The sequence below is a fragment of the Phyllostomus hastatus genome, unplaced genomic scaffold, assembly GCF_019186645.2.
Source record: "Phyllostomus hastatus isolate PE091 unplaced genomic scaffold, TTU_PhHast_1.1 phas_scaffold_182, whole genome shotgun sequence".
Taxonomy (NCBI): Eukaryota; Metazoa; Chordata; class Mammalia; order Chiroptera; family Phyllostomidae; genus Phyllostomus; species Phyllostomus hastatus.
In genome coordinates, this window is record NW_025334013.1 from 20025319 (window position 1) to 20043585 (window position 18267).

At 59.4% G+C, this 18267-nt stretch overlaps 1 protein-coding gene and 1 long non-coding RNA gene across 5 annotated transcripts in view; one reads left to right on the forward strand and one right to left on the reverse strand.

Moving 5' to 3' along the window:
• COL16A1 (collagen type XVI alpha 1 chain) overlaps window positions 1-16993 on the reverse strand; it is a 49811-nt gene extending 32818 nt beyond the window's left edge. For 2 of the 4 annotated variants that reach the window (XM_045859502.1, XM_045859498.1), the window contains exons 1-30: window positions 16689-16993; window positions 15002-15108; window positions 13001-13075; window positions 12776-12893; window positions 11796-11919; window positions 11239-11505; window positions 10552-10632; window positions 10260-10385; window positions 9397-9450; window positions 9061-9087; window positions 8465-8500; window positions 7428-7454; window positions 6324-6386; window positions 5997-6038; window positions 5828-5872; window positions 5693-5728; window positions 5300-5362; window positions 4931-4975; window positions 4753-4848; window positions 4544-4582; window positions 3949-3993; window positions 3755-3790; window positions 3170-3280; window positions 2735-2770; window positions 2469-2504; window positions 2281-2391; window positions 1869-1913; window positions 1064-1099; window positions 869-913; window positions 439-570 (exon numbers count right to left, since the gene is read on the reverse strand). In XM_045859502.1, coding sequence (XP_045715458.1) covers window positions 439-570; window positions 869-913; window positions 1064-1099; window positions 1869-1913; window positions 2281-2391; window positions 2469-2504; window positions 2735-2770; window positions 3170-3280; window positions 3755-3790; window positions 3949-3993; window positions 4544-4582; window positions 4753-4848; window positions 4931-4975; window positions 5300-5362; window positions 5693-5728; window positions 5828-5872; window positions 5997-6038; window positions 6324-6386; window positions 7428-7454; window positions 8465-8500; window positions 9061-9087; window positions 9397-9450; window positions 10260-10385; window positions 10552-10632; window positions 11239-11505; window positions 11796-11919; window positions 12776-12893; window positions 13001-13075; window positions 15002-15074 — 2070 coding nt within the window. In that variant the 5' untranslated portion in view covers window positions 15075-15108; window positions 16689-16993. The remainder of the gene's footprint in view (window positions 1-438; window positions 571-868; window positions 914-1063; window positions 1100-1868; window positions 1914-2280; window positions 2392-2468; window positions 2505-2734; window positions 2771-3169; window positions 3281-3754; window positions 3791-3948; window positions 3994-4543; window positions 4583-4752; window positions 4849-4930; window positions 4976-5299; window positions 5363-5692; window positions 5729-5827; window positions 5873-5996; window positions 6039-6323; window positions 6387-7427; window positions 7455-8464; window positions 8501-9060; window positions 9088-9396; window positions 9451-10259; window positions 10386-10551; window positions 10633-11238; window positions 11506-11795; window positions 11920-12775; window positions 12894-13000; window positions 13076-15001; window positions 15109-16688) is intronic. The other 2 variants (XM_045859499.1, XM_045859501.1) reach the window with 2 other exon arrangements.
• Window positions 16986-17546, forward strand: LOC123832037. Its single transcript, XR_006787989.1, has 2 exons — window positions 16986-17085; window positions 17483-17546. It is a non-coding gene; the product is annotated as an uncharacterized LOC123832037 (long non-coding RNA).
• The last annotated feature ends 721 nt before the right edge of the window (window positions 17547-18267 follow it).

Sequence of the window (18267 nt, forward strand, 5' to 3'; positions counted from 1 at the left end):
TTGCTGCTGCTGGTGGAGCAGCAACAAGAACAGCCACCACAGAGGTAACTACCATTCCCTGAGCACCTACTGCTCGAGGCTGAGTGCTTCATGCATGTGATCCCTCCACCATACCCGCCGTGCACAGGGAACAGGCACAGAGAGGAAAAGGGACTTGCTCGAGTCCAAAAGCTGGTAAAAGGGAGCCTGGACTTTGAACCCAGGCCTGGCTGGCCCCAGGCTGGGACGCTCTCTGCACACCCAGCCATCCTGTGTCCCAAGGTAAAGGGCAGATGCCTGTCAGTACAGCTCTCTCTGGGGACAATGGTCCTACCCCTCCACGCACTGCCACCTACTCCCCACTGCCCAGGGAGCCAAGAGACCCAGGTGGGGTCCCTAGTCTCTTTTAAGCCCCATCTGCACCGCTCCCCCCACCCCACCAGAGGCCCTGGGACTCACCTGTTTTCCCGGCAGGCCGAAGCCGGGAGGCCCAGGGTCTCCCTTTGCTCCAGGAGGGCCAGGCAAGGCCAGCACATGGCTGTCCCCGTTCTGAGGCTTGGACGGAGCTGAACATGGCTCACAAGGCTCCCCCTGCCAAGCAAGGACAGAGGGCTGGGCTCCCCAGGCCAGGACTGGAATCTGGGGAGTGTACCCAGGCCTGAGAATAGGGCATGTCTACTGGGCAAGGGATACCTCAGGAGAGGTTGCGAAAGAATAGGTAAGAAAGGAAGATAAGGGCCAAGTCATCAGGGGTCTTGGACGCCGTGCTAAGGGCTCAGCTATGACCCTCAGACATCGGGGAGGCTCGGAGAGTCTGAAGGAGAGCAAGATGAGTGCGTGTCGGGGAAGTCAGCCCAGGCTGTGGTGCGGGGGACGTCTCCATCCTCACCTTCTCCCCTTTGATGCCTGTGGGTCCCACGGGCCCTGGTGGTCCCTGTGTGATTAAAACAAAATGTGTGATGCCCGGCATCTGCCCAGGCCATGCTGAGGCACCGTCCGGCCTGTCATCTCCCCAGCAGTGGGCAGCAGCTCCCTCCTTGTCCTTTCCCGGAGCTGTGGCCCTCCCGAGCACACTTGCACTTACCGAACTGCCAGCCGGCCCCACCTCCCCGAAATCACCCTGGGATCAAAGCAGAGAACGTAAGGTCAAATGGGGCTGCAAAGCTCTATTTGAGAAATGACAGGTATAGTTTGCTCAGTAGAGCCGAGTCTGAACATATATTTCAGAGTTTCTCGCACTTGAATACTCCTACACCCACAAAACCCCTCGTCTGAGTCATGCTGCACTGCGAGTTCAGTGCTGTGATTTGTCTCCAATGCAACCAGAAATACAAATGTTAACACGGCCTCTGCAGTCGAGGGAGCCAGCTGAGAGGTGAAGATTACAGAATCTCCAGCCAGACTTCCTGGGCTCGCATCCCACTTCTGCACACAAGCACCCATGTGACTTTGTGCAGTTTACTGGGCCTCGCTGTGCCTCTGTTTTCTCATCTGTAAAATGGGAACAATGAAGCCTCTGCCTCATATGGTGGTAAGGGAAGGAAACAAGTTAATACACATGCAGGCGCTTGGCACAGTGCCCTGCACGTAATAAGTAGTAAAGAAGTGTTAGTATTATTATATTAGCATAAGGCCATACTGAGTGTGCTTAATTGTTTTAGATTATCAATACATTCAAAATACAACATGAAGGAACTTTCTTGGAGAACACGAGGGCTCTCAGAAATAAATGTGTCAACTCCAGTTTGTAACACGTTGATGAATTTGCTTCACTGTGCATGTACGGTTTGATCTCTCATCTGTATTGTCCCTACTGCCCACCCGGGGCCCTCTCCCCTGTCTCCCTGCTAAGAGGTCCTGGTGTCCCCGACATGTGACCCAGGTCTCACCTTCTCTCCTTTCAGCCCCACTGGCCCTGGAGCCCCAACTTCCCCCTGAAAAGCAATCAAGCCACAGTTACAGCATCTTCCAGTCCCGTCCTTCCCGGACTCCATGGGCCCCAGTGTCCACCCAGAAAAAGAATTGCAGCTCAGAATTACAAATCCCTCTGCCCTGCAGGCAGCCGGACTGTCGTTTCTGTTGTATGGCTGGGCACTCAGACGTTCTGAGAGGCAGTTCTGGGGCAGTCACCCGGGGCAGTGCGGGAATGGAGGAGGGACCAGGGTGCGAGCCTGGGACACCTGCCTCAGCGCCTCCCTCCCGGTCTCGGCCTTGAGATGCAGGGGCCTGGGGAGCCAGGGAGGCCGCCAGGGAGCAAGGGTGGGCTTGGCTGGGCTGTGCTAGGGGGAAGCAGTCACTCACCCGGGGGCCAGGCAAACCAAAGGCAGGGGGGCCCATGCCCTCTTTGACCCCTGTAGAAGGCCCAAGATGCTGGGCCCCCACAGCCTGGCCGCAGGACAAACAGGACTCGCCCTGGGGAGGAAAGGGAAGGGATCAGAAAGGCTTCCAATAGTCAGAGGGGGGCAGCCAGGTGACTGGGGTCCCCTCACCTTCTCTCCTTTTTGGCCTTGGATTCCGGGGTCTCCCTGCAGAGAGAAAAGATGTATGGTCTGAGGCTGGGCATATTGGGATGCCCCAAACTTCCTCGACGTGTATGGGGACAGCAATGTCACATGCCACAAACACTTTAAACACCCAAGGGTTCTAGGTCACTGAAGGTCAGGAGCACCCCAGGGCCAGGGCTGGTTAAGCCACGTGACAGATGGAGGCGATGAAGCCAGGCTAGGCTGTCCCGCTAGAGGGCTGCTCTACATACCCGATCACCTTTGCGTCCAGCAGCTCCCAGGCCCTCCTAAAAGAGAGAGTCTGTGAGGGGGCGGGGTGGGAGTCCAGGCCAGGACCCTAACCCAGCACTGCCTACTCCTCTCCATCACTCTTGGCCAACACCCAGCCCCAAGTGGAGGGCGCAGGCTTGCTCACTGTAAGGGTTGGCTCCACACCAGCTTCCCCAAAAGGCATTTTAGCAGTTCCTCAGGAACCCTGGGAAGTTGCCATGGAGACCTGGGGTGGCTTTCTAGCCCAGTCCTAAACTCTGTGGTTTAGCCCCTACCCATTGAGCTAAGTGCCCAGACTCTCTGCCCATAACCTCTCTATGGTCATAAGACGTACCCAGCCTCTCTGCCCAACACCTCTATGATCATCCCCCCACGTTTTTTTGCGGGGTCCCTCCCTGGCTACCCTAGGCACTCACCTTGGCTGGTGCAGGATCACCCGGTTCCCCCTTGGGCCCTGGTCTTCCAGGGAGCCCCACGAAGTTCTGGAACCCTTCAGGCAGTGTTGGACACACTTCACAGGGGTCACCCTAGCGGAACGAAGGGACCACAAATGGACAAGATGGGGCTGCGACCCAGGGGCAGACAAGGAGCTGTAGACATTGGGTGGGCCAGAGCCTTAGCCCCAGCATCAGAGTGGACAGCAGGGACACTGGAGGGGCTTTCGGTTCAACTGACTCGTTCATTCAACTAATGATTCCTGGACATCACGACACTGCATCCTCACCACCAGCCACAGAGCATTGTGTCCCATGTACAAATGTGGAAGTTTGCCACAGGCATAAATCACGTGTGGCTGAGGCGGGGCTTGAACCTGGCTGTGCAAGTCCCCAGCCAGGCTCTTTATCTGACGATCGCCATGCTCACGTAGTAACAACGCAGGGGTGGGGGTCCCCTAAGGAAGGTCAGCACCCTTGGCCACTGGGCCCTTGATGCTTAGTGTCACCTCCAGGGAAGGGCTCCCACCCCCACCCCAAGCTGGGGTACCCTGGCCAGGGACTCACCTTTTCTCCCTTCAGCCCCGGCACCCCTGGCTTCCCCTGCAGGAGATACAGTGGTCATTAGTGGCCAGGGCAGAGGGACTGGTGTGCCAAGGGAGGGCCCGAGGACCTGGCCCCCCTTATGGGGGCCGTGGTAGGGTGGACTTGGGCAGGATGGGCCACCCCCTCCCCAACCCTACCGAATTGGAGTCACTCACAGGTTTCCCGCCTGGGCCCTCCTTTCCCGGCACCCCGGAGCTGCCCTGTGGTCAGAAGAAGGGTTAAGGGGGAGGCTGCTGGCTGGGACCTAAGCCCATTCACCCCTTCCCCATCCAGTCCCCTCTCTGGACAGCAGGATAATCTCTGCCAAACCTCCCATCTCCTCTTGGTCTGTTTGCTGAGCAAAGGCTCCCTTCCTGTGGCCTGCCCTCCGTTCTACCGCAAGGCCTTCTGGTTGCAAAGGAAGGGAGGACATGAGGCCTCTGCGCCCCCTTCCCCAGGGTGGTGGGTTGGAAAGTGGTCTGGGTGACGCCGGAGGAGCCACAGCAGACAGGCAAACATTCCCAGGGCTCTCTGCTCACGAAGGCACAAGGCCCTGCAGTGAGCTGGGCCCTCCCGTGCGGGCCCCTCTGGTCGCTACCAGACGCCGTGGGCCTGCGCTTCCCCAGGCCTGGACCCCAGCCTCCTCAGACGAACGCCTGGCCCCTTCCCCCACCACATGCCCATCACCCAGGCTGCCCCCAGCCCATTCTTCTGTCCCCTCCTGCAGAGCAGGGGGCTCCCCCATATGCCCTCACTCTAGCTTGTGCTTACCTTGTCTCCTTTAGGGCCTGGTGGGCCACCCGGGTCCCCCTGAGTGCAGAAACAGAGTCAGGTAGAGGCTTCCCAGGGGCCTCAAATTGCAGAAAGGTCTACTCTAGCCGCTTCCCCCAAACAGGACCCTAGGCCTGGCCTCCCCACCCGTGGCCTGGCAGGAGAGTGTCTCTGAAGAAAGGATAGCAGGAGGGGCAAGGGGTACTCACCGGGGTCCCAGGGAGTCCTATCCCAGGGGGCCCAGGTCGGCCAGGCGGCCCGGGCTCTCCTGCCAGCCCCTCAGGCCCGACAAAGCCAGGGTCTCCCTGGTCAGACGTGATGAGAGTGTGAGAGAGCTGCCGCCTCGGCCCAGCGCCCACTCCCTGCCCCACAGCACCCACGACGCACCTTCTGTCCTTTGGGCCCCATGACACAGATCTCTCCGGGCCGGCCCTGTGGGGGCACAAGAATGGCCAAGGCTTGGCACCTCCCCAGGGTACAGACCCACCGCACACCCAGCTGTCCCTCCCCAAAGCCAGGCTCCACCCAGTGCCCCGAGGTCATCAAATGTCAGCCCCAGAGAATTAGAGGTCAGGGGCTCCTAGGCTGGGGGTCAGGAAGCGCCCTCCTTGCTGTGACTCCTTGCACAGCCCTTCCCCTCAGGTCTCCGTTGTCCGAGTGAGGGAATCAGAGTGGACTCTGGCGGTTAAACTCGACATTCTGACAACCCTGCTGAGGGATGGTCGTGGTGGGGAGGGGCCCCAGCGCCGCACGCACATCTCGGCCTGGCTTTCCCGTAGAGCCCTTGATGCCTCCGTCTCCCCTCTCTCCTTTCTGGCCCTGCGGAAGGCAGAGACAGAGTGGTCGGGGTTGAGGGAAGGGCTGGGAAGAACCAGGGCAGCTCCATCTGGGGAGAGACAGCTGCCTTCTAGACCCACAGTCTCGGCCTCCCCCTGGGTTAAATGGTTTCGGTCACCACAGGAAGGCAGACAACAGGAAGGACTCCCAAGCCAGCCAGACTACCACTCCGGGGTCTGTGGCATCCCCGTCTAGGTCTGATGGGAGTGTTGGAAGGTATTGCCAACTCTGTGCCCAATGTCACCTCCCTCCTCAACTCTGTGGGCCCACGAGCCCCTCTGGCACCCACCCCTCCAGATCCAGGCCCATTACCTTCTGGCCTGTGGATCCTGGGGGTCCTGAGGGTCCCTGAGATAAGTTGGAGACACAAAAGAAGGGGTGATAAAACAGAGGGAGGCTGGGGCCCAGGGCCCCCTGCCCCTGCCCTATCCCTGGTCCCACACTCACCAAGGCTCCTGACGCCCCCTTCTCTCCCTTCGGGCCTTCCGAACACTGAGCAGGGAGATAAGGTGTTGAGAGGGGCCCAGGGTCACCCCACGGGCTGCCAAGGGCACAGCCCCTTCCCCAGGGCTGACCCCACACTGGCCCTGGAGCAGGCCTCGCCTCTGGGTCTTACCTGAAGCGGGGCATCCGGAGAGATTCGGACACAGTCATTGCCCTGTGGGTAGGGAGCAAGGGGTCAGGGGTGGGACCTCCTAGCGGAGTCTCCCTAGACCTGTTTGGAGAGGATGGGCCAAGGAATTCCACAGTCCTAGGTGCCCCTAGAAAATAGAGATTTCCACACACTAACCCCTTAGAAAGACCCTGGCCCTCATCCCTCCTCTGGGCCAGGCCGCCAGGTTCCAGCTGAGACGGAGAGATGATGGTTCTCACCCCAGCCCAGCCCACCCCACCCCAGGGCACAGCTGGGAAGGGCCCTGCCACCGGCACGGCTGGGACTTACCCGGGCTCCCTTCTCTCCCTTGGGGCCTGATGGACCAGGCAGGCCCTGCTCACCTTTCCCTCCCTGTGGGTGAGACCAAAGCAGGTGCTGGGACCAGAGGGGACACACGGGAGCCTCCCCAGTCTGACCTTCCCCACCCGTCCACCCCACGTGGGTGTATAAATGAGCACAACCCCACCCCAACCCCCACCACGCACACGGCACATGGATCCCATATGCATTCAACCCAGGCCACAAGGCTGTATCTGGCAATCTATAGTCTCACGCCTAGGGTGTCTCTCTCCCCACACCCCTGCTCCAGCACACTAGCTTGCACACAGCACACCCAGGGGCACAGGGGCACGTGCACAGACGCAAACATGGAGCAGCAGAAACCCGTGATGGTGAGTGTCAGGCTGCCTGAGTTCAAATCCTGCCCCCATCACTTTAATATGTGACTCAAGTCATGTGACCTCTCTGAGCCGAAGTTTCTCCATCAATAAAGTGGGGTTCGTGTCAGCACCTACCTCAGGTGTGATGCTGCAGGAAGTGTGCTCAGCACAGAGCCTGGCACTCAGCCAGCATTCACACGCAGGTGGCCGAGAGGGTTATATCACACACTCAGGCAGAAGCTCGCATCTGCACACACACAGTCTGCCCCCCACCCACAGGCTCTGCGGTCTGGTCGAGTGCATGGGTTCAGCCCTCAATACCACTAGAGTAGGCTGCACACGTGCTAACATGTGTCCGGAGATGCATGCAGCCACGTGCACATGCAATCACTCTGACCCACCCGGTCACACACTCGGGCACAGCGGGGTCTCGGTTTTCCCTGAAGTGAAATGATGGCACCCAGCCCACGGGATGCTTGAGGGGCTTGGGGAGGTCACAGACGAGCATACACATGGCCCAAGGCCTGAGGTGCAGCGGGGCCTCTGGAAAGGGCAGTTAGTTCTCAACATCCTTACGCACACCCACTCTTCCAGCACACACGCGTGTAGCCACCACACACACAGACAGGCTTAGGCAGCCCTGAGAGGAGCACAGCCCCGGGGTCACATGCTGCAGGACAGGCTGGGACCAAGGAAGAGGACAGGAGTGTCCTGCTCTCCAGCTGGGACTGACCTTGAGGCCAGAGGGACCAGTCGTGACCTGAGGGGACAGAGGAGACAGCATTAAACCTCAGGGAGGGAAAGGAAACCAGGAGTCCAGAGAGAACAGGGTCACACAGCGCGGTGGCAGGACCAGCGGGCTCAATCCCGGCCACTGCTGGCCTCCGGGGCCAACCAGCAGGCTGACTTTGGGCCCCAAGGCTGTCAAACTTGCGGAGGGGTCTAACCCACCTTCTCCAAACCTGCCTGGCTTTGACTAGCTCCTCCCCTCAGCTGCTAGGATAACATGGCTGTTCGGTTGCCATGGTAACCCCAGTATATCTGGGGACTGCCAGAGGTATCAGATCTGGTGGGGGACTGAATGGAAACGGAGGCGGTCAGCAGAGGGGAGTACTTCTGATAGCCTCCAAGGGTCTTGGAACCGAGGGGAGCTGAGGTTGTAGCCTTTGTGGGCCAATGTGACTTGTCAACTGGGAATGCCAGGCACTGATAAAGGGGTGACTCATGCTGCCTAAGGAAGAGGCGCAGCTGGGCACCAGCTGGGCTTGCACTGAGCCCCTCTCCCTTATCCTTCTGGACCCCAGAGGGAGGGTGGGCCCGGGCCAGCTAGAGAGGGATAGGAGGGGAGGCCTTGCACCAATATGTGTTTGGGGGGCCAGTGCTGGGCTGCGTCACCCTGAGCCCTTCCTCTCTCTAAAGATGGTGTGTGACGCTGCCCTCGAGCAAAGTGGGCCCACGTCCCTGGGGAGTGCAGAGCTGGGTCCTGATCCTCCCGGACACCAGCCCGTCCCCACTCCAGCCTGGGTTCAAATACACCGCCCAGACCCCAGGCGTGAGGCCCCTTCCATGCAGCCCTGGCTTGCTGAGGGTGGGGGTGGGGGTCAGGCCCAGCTGGGGGGGATGGGCAGGGAGGGAGTGCGAACGTGCACAAAGACCCCCTTGTCCTTAACGAGGAAGCTGCCAAGCAAACCTCTAAGCAATGCCCAGGCCCAGCCAGCGCCGACCCCCAGCCAGCGCCCATCCCACCCCGCACATCTTCTGTTCACTCACATTGCTTTCCCGGGCACCGTGGGCACAGGGTGGGCACTGAAAGGGAAGAACAGGCCAGAAGATCAATGCTGAGAGCCCAGGACCAGCCCTCCCCACCCATTCCTCCCCATACACACCAAGCACACAGAACATCACGTATGTTCTGGGTGGAGTCTTAGAGAGCATGAAGATAGGAATCCTATCCAACAAGCCTCACCCCTGAATTCCTACCCACCCAGAGCCAAGGCATCTCTCAGATGAGGAAACTGAGGCCCAGAGAGGAAGAGCAGTGGCCACTGGGTCACAGAGCAAGTCCAAGCAAAACGAGGCCAAGAACCCAGGGTCCCACGGCCAAGGTCTGGGCTCTCCTCATGATTCCCATGGCCACTTGCTGTCAACTCAGCCAGATTGTCCAGGCCTAAACCCTACCCCCGACCCCTTAAGGAGAGGCTCGGGGCAGACAAGGCCCAGTGTTGAGCCCCCGAGGAATGCTGGGAGCTGTGTAGCCATTCCACACGCCCACGCCTAGGCTCTGGTGCCCCAAAACCTTATCCAAAGGGCTCATGCTGGCACCTCTTCCACCGAGCTCTTTTTGCCAGTCTAAATGGGAGGCTTACCTCATCGGGGGCTATCTCCTGGTGGGCCTGGGAAGAGGGAGGGCGTGGGGATGGACAGGGAATGGAGAGGATGAAGAACTGCTTCTAACACCCCTGCCCGAGAACCACCAGGGGCGGGTGCCCTCCACGGTGCCAGGTACTGTGCTATCTCTCTCCCATTCGCCCTTCCTTCTCAAGGGGGCGCCCATGTGTCTGAGCCCCGTCCAGGAGACGGGGCAGGGGGGAGGGGTGGGCAGGCACGAAGAGCGTGGGAGTAGAGTCTCTTATGCAAGGAGTTTGCAGAGGGCATGAAGGGCAGACCGAGGGCACCGTGGGCTCCCCCCGCACCGTCTCTACCTTTGTTCCCCTTTCTGCACTCTGTCTGATTCTTCCCGGCAGCTGGGCATCCACCTAGGCAGACAGAGTAGAGGGGAATTTTTGAGGAGGGGGCAGTTCCGGGACCCGCACTGGAAAGGGGCACTCAGGCAGGGGCACGAGCCCCAGGGACCCCTTCAGCCTGGCATCTGGCACCTCCCATGGCGTCAAGAGCCTGTTCAGGCCCCTGGCATCCCACAGACTCCCCCTCCTCCTTTTCCCTCCACCCACGTGATGTCGGAGAAAACAAGACCATGAATCAATGAGATCCTGTGTTCCTGCAGCCAAAGGCTGGGCACGATGCCCAGTGGGCAGGGAGGGTGCCCAGGCAGGGGGTGGGGCTAAGAGAGGAATTGGGCTTCCCTGCTACCCCTAAAGAACCTGAAAATGAGCAGGGCAGCTGGCCATGGTGCTGGGCACAGAACCAGCCTGGCATTGGCCAGGGTTGGGCCCAGGAGAGCAGACAAGCCCCAAGGGAGGCAGTGTGGCCTGGCCCCCTGTCCCAGGTATCCCTGTCCTGGAGAAATTGCCTTTGGGCACAAGCCTCACCCTGCCCTCACCAGAAGGGCCTGGGGTGGCGTCAGTGAGGGTCTGGGTGGTGCCAGAGCTAGATAGGCATGACTCTTACTGCCACAGGCAGGCAGGCAAGTGGGCACAGGGTTAACCAGTGGGCTGTCTCTCTGCCTCCCTAAACCCTATAGCATGGATACACCAACAGGCAGGGCTTCCGGTGCCCTCCATACCCCAGGCACAACTGACCCCAGGGACAGACTTCAGCAAGGCCAGGTGAGGGGTGGTCTCACGTCGCCTGCCTGTGCCCATGTCTGTCTGCCCTGCCCACCCACCTTGCTGGTTTGAGGCTCTTCCAGGCAGAAGCAGCGGGTGTAGACCTTGCCCTCAGTCTGTGGATTGATCTCGATGAGCTCGTTGCTCTGGGTGTCCCGACGGGCCTTCGAGGTCTCTGGAGGGCACTGCCCAGGGTGGGGAAGGGCTGGATTCAGTACAGAAGGCAGACCACACCCCCCCACCCTAAGATCTCTAGGCATCCTCTTCTTGGTCCCTACCTCCGGCCCACTGTGCCCCTGGGTATTGTCCCAACCCTGCTCCCCGCAGCTGTGCTGGGGCCAGGCCACTCACCCCTCCCGGTAGAATCTCACAGCAGCCTTCCTCAAGCACCAGTTCCGGGTCACAGTAGATGTGCGCCTGCTGAAGGTCAAACTGCAGGGGACACACAAGTCATTGTCACTTCACTGTAGCAAGTAGCTCTGTGTCCTAGCCCCCCGTGAGGCACAGAGGTGGCTCTACCCTGGGAGTTTCTGGTCCGGCCAGGGAGGCCATCAGGAATGTAGCTGTCACCAAGAGGAAAGCAAACTGCTCGTGCAGGAAAGAGGGAAGGAGGGAGCAATGTTCACCATGGCCCAGAGAAACAGGGAAGGAAGAGGCTCCATCCCACCTGGGCTTGAAGGACCACTAGCTAGTCAACAGACAGTACATGAGGAAAAGCATTCAGGGCGGAGGTCACAGCACAGGCAAAGGCATGGAGGCGGGAAAGTGCTGGGTGAGGTGGCCGACAAGAGCGGCACCGACCAGAGCCAAGCTGCGTGGGGAGAGGTGGGGGACGATGGTGCTGTGGACATTTGCAGGGACCAGATCATGAAGGGCCTTGAATGCCGGGTTCATACGTTTAGGCTGCATCTGGAGGGTTGTGGGGAGCTGTGAGAGGATTCTGATCAAGGGGAGGACCCAGGCAGAAACAGATTCCGGGGAGCTCACTCAGGCTCCCAGAAAGCAGGAGCAGAGGCCAGAGCCCGACCTAGCACTCACCGAGACGGGCTTGGCCTGCTCAGCGTCCAAGCCCAGAAAGACGTGGCCCACGGGCCGAATGGGTCGCCGGGGCCCCAGGGGCTGGGAGGAGGCCGAGGTGCAGTCCACATGCACGGAGGCCACGCGTTCCGCCACGCTCAGCTGCAGCTTGTGCCAACGCAGGTCAAAGAGCTGGGGCACCGAGAAGATGCAGGACACGAAGTCGCCGTCGTGGCTCCGGGCCCGGAGCTCCAGGCTCTGCTCTTGGCTGTTGACTTCCAGAGAAATCTGTGTGGAATTGGGGAAGGTGCAGGACAGAGAATCAGAGCCCCACAGCCAGAGCATGGCAAAGTTAAGGGCCCTCGAGCTCATTTCCCAGGAGGGGAAACTGAGGCCCCGAAAGGAGAGAACGCTGCCTGGGGACAGAGCAGTGCATCCTTCCAGAATGAGGGAGATGCTGGTGGGCGGGCCCCAGGCGGGGGCAGAGAGGCCCCAGAAATCCCAAGCGGGCACAGAAGCTGGGCTAGACTGGTACCGCGCTCAGCCCCAAGAGCAACGGGGGTAGGAGTGGGGCTCACCTGTGGGTACCCATCTCCATCGGTCACTTGAAACAAATACCACGTGTTCCGGCAGGTGTGTTTCTTCAGCAACACGGTCAGCACCAGGGCAAACTCATCAGGGAGACCCTGAGGGAACACGCGTCTGGGGACAGAGCAGGGAAGGTGCCTAAGGCTGGGGAAGGGACCACTACTGCCACCCTGGGCCCTCGGGACAGTTGAACCTACACAAGCGAAGTGCAGGCCCACACATCCAAACCAACGCACAGCTGCACACATCCATCCACTCTACAGACACCTCCTGAGTGCCCACTATGTGCCAGGTGGGGGTCTGGCTGCTGGGGATGGCAACAGAGGGACCATAGACAAGGTGCCTGCTCATCATGGAGGCTTCGAGTCTGACAGGGAGGGGCTAGGGGAGCAAGCCATAAACAAAGAATCCCCAGAGTGATATTTCGCCATCTCCTAACGCTGGTGGCAAGTGCTTCCCAGGAATTCAGGATGTCCCGGGGAGAATAACTGGGCGCAGGTCAGGGGGATAGGAGAAGAGACACTGGAAAAAGATGACAAGGGGTCAGTAGGACCAGAGGAGCAAGAAAGAAAGAGACTCATCTTGGGAGATGAAGCTGGAGAGGCAAGCAGGGGCCAGAATGCCCAGGCACTTGTGGGAACTTGGACTTCATGCATAAGAGCATGCGTGCGAGCACACACACACACACACAGACCCATGCCAGGCTCCCACCCCGTCCTGGGGTCCTCATGGTGTCCACAGGATGCAGGCCTGTCCCCAACCACTGTGAGCCAGAGACAGAGGAGGGACGCAATGTGGGCCTGCCAGGCGCCTCCTCTGTGCCCGCCTTGCAGGCCCCAGGAGCAGAGACCACTGGGCAGGATGGAATGACCCGTAGGTGCTGGTAGGCTCAGCACCCTAACATCCAGAGCTGCTGGCGAGTAGGGCTGAGGTCGGTGTTGACCCCCAGCGGCCACTTCGGGGCCTTTACCGTGTGGGCTGGGTGAGTGGGGCCGCCCCCAGCCGCAGGATGAGGGGCCCGTTGGGGTTGCGGATCTTCTTGATGGCCGAAGTCTTCATGAGGCTGAGTCGGCGGATGAGGTTGAAGCCTTCGGGGGAGACACCAGGTGAAGAGCTCAGCTGGGCAGATGAGGAGAGGCACAGGCCACTCCGGGGAAAAGTTGGGAGGGGACAACGGGACGAGATGGGCACTCACCGGTCACGTTGCCCGATAAGTCACTTCTGTGTTCCAACTTGAGTCCTTCCTGATGCGAAGGTGGGCACTGCTCACCTGGAGGAAACATCGGCGGCGGGGCACTTGGTGGGCTCAGCCTAAGGGAGCTGCACAGCTGGGCTCTTTAAGGGGTTTACCGTCCCCACTCTGGACCTTTAGCCAGGCCGTGCTTTGGACCAGCTGTCACCTCTTGCCTTCTGGCCCTGGCCACCCTGGGAGCCAGGAAGAGTCCCCAGCATACAGATGGGAAGACTGAGGCCCAGAGACTGAGGCCTAGCCCAAGGCTGGGAAGGGAGTCCACAGTAGACCAGGATGAGTATGCCTAGAACCCGAATCCCCCAAGATCCCACGTCAGGGGCCAAGCCAGCAACAGAGAGAACAAAAGAAACCCCGAGATACCCTAGAACTCAGTGGGGAGATGTGTACATGCACGCGCTCCCTCCATGACATGCACCCCCGCTGGGGGCAGAGCACTGCAGCGGAAGGAGACGTCGGGTCAGGCACACTGGTGTTACACACAAGCCCGTGAGTGTCTCTGAGCATGCGTGAGCTGGGGATGCTTGTGCCACCAGGGACACCATATGCAGCCGGTACAAGTATTCTCAACAACGGGTTGGGGTACATTTCTCACATCCGAAGCAGAAAAGCAGGCCAGAGAACGGACTGACTTTTCACCTGGACCACCACCTTGTGAAACGGTGAAAAGAGACTGAGGGCCTAAGTGGACCACAAGCTCAAGAGAACCACCATGCCCTTGAGGCTCCAGGTAGGGTCTATTAAAGAGGTAAAGGCCCCTGGAGAAGAGGATAGCTTAATTCAGGTCCCCAGAACCCTGCAGGGATGGGTGGGCACCATAGGCCTGACTGAGCAGAAGTGTTGGGAGAGCTGTCCCAACAGCAGAGAGAGAGGCTACAGTCGCAAAGGCCTTGCCACCGATGCACATGTGGTAGCCGGGACAAGACAGTGAATCCAGCTCCTAGAAGCTGGGCTTTAGACTCCCCGGCTGCCCAGCTGGAGGACGGATCCTGGATCCCTAGGCATGGTGACTCCACTGGAGTCCCCCTCCTCTCCCAGGTCTGCCCAGAAAGATTATCACTGCAGCAGCAGCAGCAGTGGGTGACTCAGCCCATGGCAATGGGCCCAGATTCCTTACAGATGTTGAAATTCTCTACTCCATCCCCCAGGGAACACGGTGAGGGAAAGGAGAGCAAGGCACATGTGTACACATGCAGAAACACACATGTACACACAACTCGGGCAGTCACATGCACCCAGGGGCTTACCCCTCCTGCATCGGCACGCTGGTTTTTCTGCCTCCTTTGGCTGGATTTGGGTTCTAGGAGTTCTATTTCTACTCAGCTAGGCGACTAAGCTATTGAGCCCAGAGGGCACCCAGCAGGGCAGGGCAAGCTGCCCGGTCAACTTCCTCTGGCTTTGGGCCTTGGAAAGCTTCACCCTCTGTCTCATCCAGTGTCTGGGCCTCAAGGCGGGCCCTTTATCTGGGATCCAGGGCCAGCCTTGGCGGAAAAATAACACATTGGCTGGAGGATGGATTATCCACCTTGAAAAGGACTGGAGGGGCCTGGGCCTCGTTCAGGATGCAGCTTTCTCTCGCGGGGATTGCTAACCGCCTGCGCCTCCCTAGCCCACTGGCCCCGCCAGCACTCTGTGCACAGGGTGGGTTTGCGTATTAGGGAAGGGGGTTGTCATCTCACACACAGACACATGAAAAGGTGCAGATGCGGAGAGAGGCCCAGAGACACACAAATGTGCAGACAGAAACACACACACGTGCGCGTGTGCTTGTTCACGTCACACAGGCTCACATGGACAAACACCGCAGGCCACCCTGAGTCCAGCCCCCAGACTCTCCTATGAATGGCTACATGGCCTAGGCACATGGTCACATAGGTGCCTAGGACCTGGCACCGCAGGGAGCCATTCACAGGCATATGGCACCCTGATCTTCCGGCCTCGTCTCACCTGTACTCGCCGCATGACTGCAGGTGGCCCAGAGACCAAGCAGCCATAGGCCTGGAGCCCACAGTGCCCACATCCTGCTTCAGAGAAGTCGGCCAGAGCCACAGCACCTGAAAATCACAGAAACCAGGAAGGTGGATTCCTGAGCTCCCACAGCACAATTCCACAGGTGGGCAAACAGCAGCCAGCCCCCGGGGCCCAAGCCCTGGCACTGGGGTGGCAGGAGGTCTGGTCAGGCATCAGAACCTCTTAGAGGCCCAACCACAGGCTTTCGGCTACGATTTGGGCCTGGGTGACATTCAAAATATTTAACCACCAGCATGGCGTGGACACCAACCAGCCAGAGCAGAATGCGGGCTGGAGCACTGACAGCCCAAGCGGCAGCTGGCTGTGCCGGTGGAGAGTTGCTGAGCTGAGGAGAGACCTAGAGGGTCTACAAGGCCAGATCCATTGGGAGAGTGAGGGGGCTTGAGGCAGAGGCCATTTATCAATATTTCATCAACCTGTGTGTTGTACTCATAGACACTAGCCTGGTGCCTGGCTAGCTGTGCCCAGCTCAGGCAGGAGGCCCTGCCAGGCACCCACAAGGTCAGGGGCTGACGACTGGGCTGACACTCCTGGCAGGCATCACAGGGGGTAGGTGCACCAAGCAAGCTTCCCCCACTGGTACAGTTGGGGGGACAGCCAGTCACCGGGGCTCAGGACCCTGTTGCCAACCTCTGGTGCTGATGGATGCTCATCTTTTAGTTTTATTAAACCCTGGATGGATGGACCCAGATAAATCAATGCAGACTCAGCAAGCAGCCAGCACAGCCATACATCATCCAGCCTCCCCTGAGACAGGCAGCTTGCACGCACACACATGGAGTCATGCATGTGTCAGCACGACACACAGTTATGTACAGGCACATATACACACAGACACATATATGCCAATATATGCGTACAAGCCTACCTGCACACAGGCACACTCACAAAGATCCATGTTCACTAATATACCCAGACACAAGAGCTTGCACACACACACGTGCGCATAGCTAGCCTATGAATGGCCTTCCTGTTGGGAAGTTCTTATGCAAGTCTGACCTCATTCCTTCCAGCTGTAATGGAATTCTATTTCTCCTCCCTCAGCCCTGGATAGAGAATGAGAACAGAAAGGAATCCCTCACCTCAATATTTTGGAGATAGGACCCTAACCCCCTTCTTCTTGGGGCAAAACCCTTCCCCACCTTCTTCATCATCCCCCACACTGGGAGGGAGCACATCCCATCTCTCATACCCTATCCTGGCCTCTCCTTCCTGCCAGTCAGCGGAAGAGCTGCCAACTGTGTGAGACACGTGAGTGCATGTGGAGGCGTGAACATTGATATGCTTGTATCCCCTTCCTGCTCCTGATCTCTGGCTTCCACTCCCCGGTCCCCAGCCAGAGCAGGGCCTACAGGGAGGGATGGAAGAAGCCTCCAAGGAGATGACCCTATCCCATTACAAAGGCACAGATGTGGGGGCAGGGAGAGTCAGAACTGGAATGGAGTTTAGAGCTCATCCCCCTGCAGAGAAGGCGATTGAGATCCAGAGAGGGAAAGCCATTTACCCCAGGTCACACAGCAAGTGTGGCAGAAGGGACACTCAGCCCAGAGCCTGGAGGCAGTCCACTCCACCCCCTACTTATCGTGGCTGGAGATCCCCCTACCTCACTTAGTAATCCAGGCAGCTCAGTGCAGCCAGCCAGAGGAAGCAGGGCTTGGGTTCCTCAGGCCCACAGGAAATCCTCGGTCACTTCTGGTTGTCCTCAGGCCCCCAGCGTCACAGGTCCTAAGCTTTGGGGGCTGAAGGCTGCCCGGCGAGGCGCGCAAGCCTGCCGCCAGGACTACCGGCCACTCCACTCCGGGTGGGGGAAAAGGGGGAGGTTCCAGGGGGCTGGGGACTAGCCAGGGCTGCTAATGGAACACAGCTGGACCCGCCCGCCAGGCAGGAGGAGGGCGGGAGAGCCAGGAGGGGGCTCTGCATCGGCACAGGCGGCGGACAGACTCACAGCCCCGTTCCTGGCCTGGCCGTCCTCCCAGGCCCGCCCTCCCAGTTCCCGCCAGGTGAGCCAGTCAGCCAGCAAGGCGGGACCCTGCGTGCCCAGAGCTGCCCTACGAGGGGGCTCTGGGAGCAGGCGGGTGGGCGGGGAGGCCGGCCCTTTAAGGGCCAGGCCTGGAGCTGGAAGGGCCTCCCCCCTGCCACCCCCTTCCCCTTCCCAGGCTGGGCCTCCAGATGGCTGGGGTAAGGGGTGGAGACCCTCCTCCCCAGTTCTGTGGCACCCGTGACGTGGCTGCTGCCCAAGCCTTCTCGGTCAGCTTTTTCCTGTTTCTGAGCCTGACTTCCAGTTAGTGTTTCTAGGTTTGTCTGAATTGGGGAGAGGGTGCGGGCCCTTGAGGGAAGCATGTGTGTGTATTAACCCCTTCTGCTCTGGCCTCTTTCTCTTATTCCCCCTTACTCCAGGAGATGAGAAGGGCTCCAGTCCCTGTCCTCTGTTCTGTGGCTCAAACATGTTGTTGAACTCGGACTCCGTTTTCGCATCTGGAATGCAGAGTAATGACCGATATACCATACAGGGTCGTTGTGAGCAGGAGAGGAGCCAGAGTCTGTAAAAATGCTTACTGCAGGGTCTGGCTCAAAAGAGGAGCTCGGTCAATATTCACTGCTATAGTCATTATTATTGCAAACCCCGCAGGAGGTGGGGGCGGGGCGGGGGGGGTGTGACGCTGGGATTCAAGCGGATACCCAGCGATGGAGAGGCGTTGCTTTATAGTCCGGATGCAAGAAAGCAAGAGGAACTGAGGGTGCATGAGAGGTTGGACTTCTGAGGAGAAAAGAGCAGGTCATGCATCCAGTCTGTCCAGAGGCAGGGGAGTCATCAAGGTGACCCTCCCCAGGGTCTCCCGCTGGAGGCAGTAAATTTGGGAGCAGCAAAGTGGAAGAGCTACAAAGAAGTAGGTCCAAGAGGCCAATGAGTGGGAGGAATGGGTGTGGGGGTGAGAGACAGCAACTGGAGTGCTCTGGTTTGGGGGGGCTTCCAGTAGAAACAACATGGTGGAGACCTGGCCCTATGGCCCCATCTAACCCGCCTCCGGAGCCAGAGGCGCTGAGTCAGCGGAAACCCCAACCACGGCCATGAAGGCGCCTCCATTGTGGTCCCTGCATGGAGCCAGCCCAGATGTGGCTACGACCGTGGTGGAGCCTGGGAATCGCTGAGCTCAGCATGCGGGAAGCGGAGGGGGTGGAGC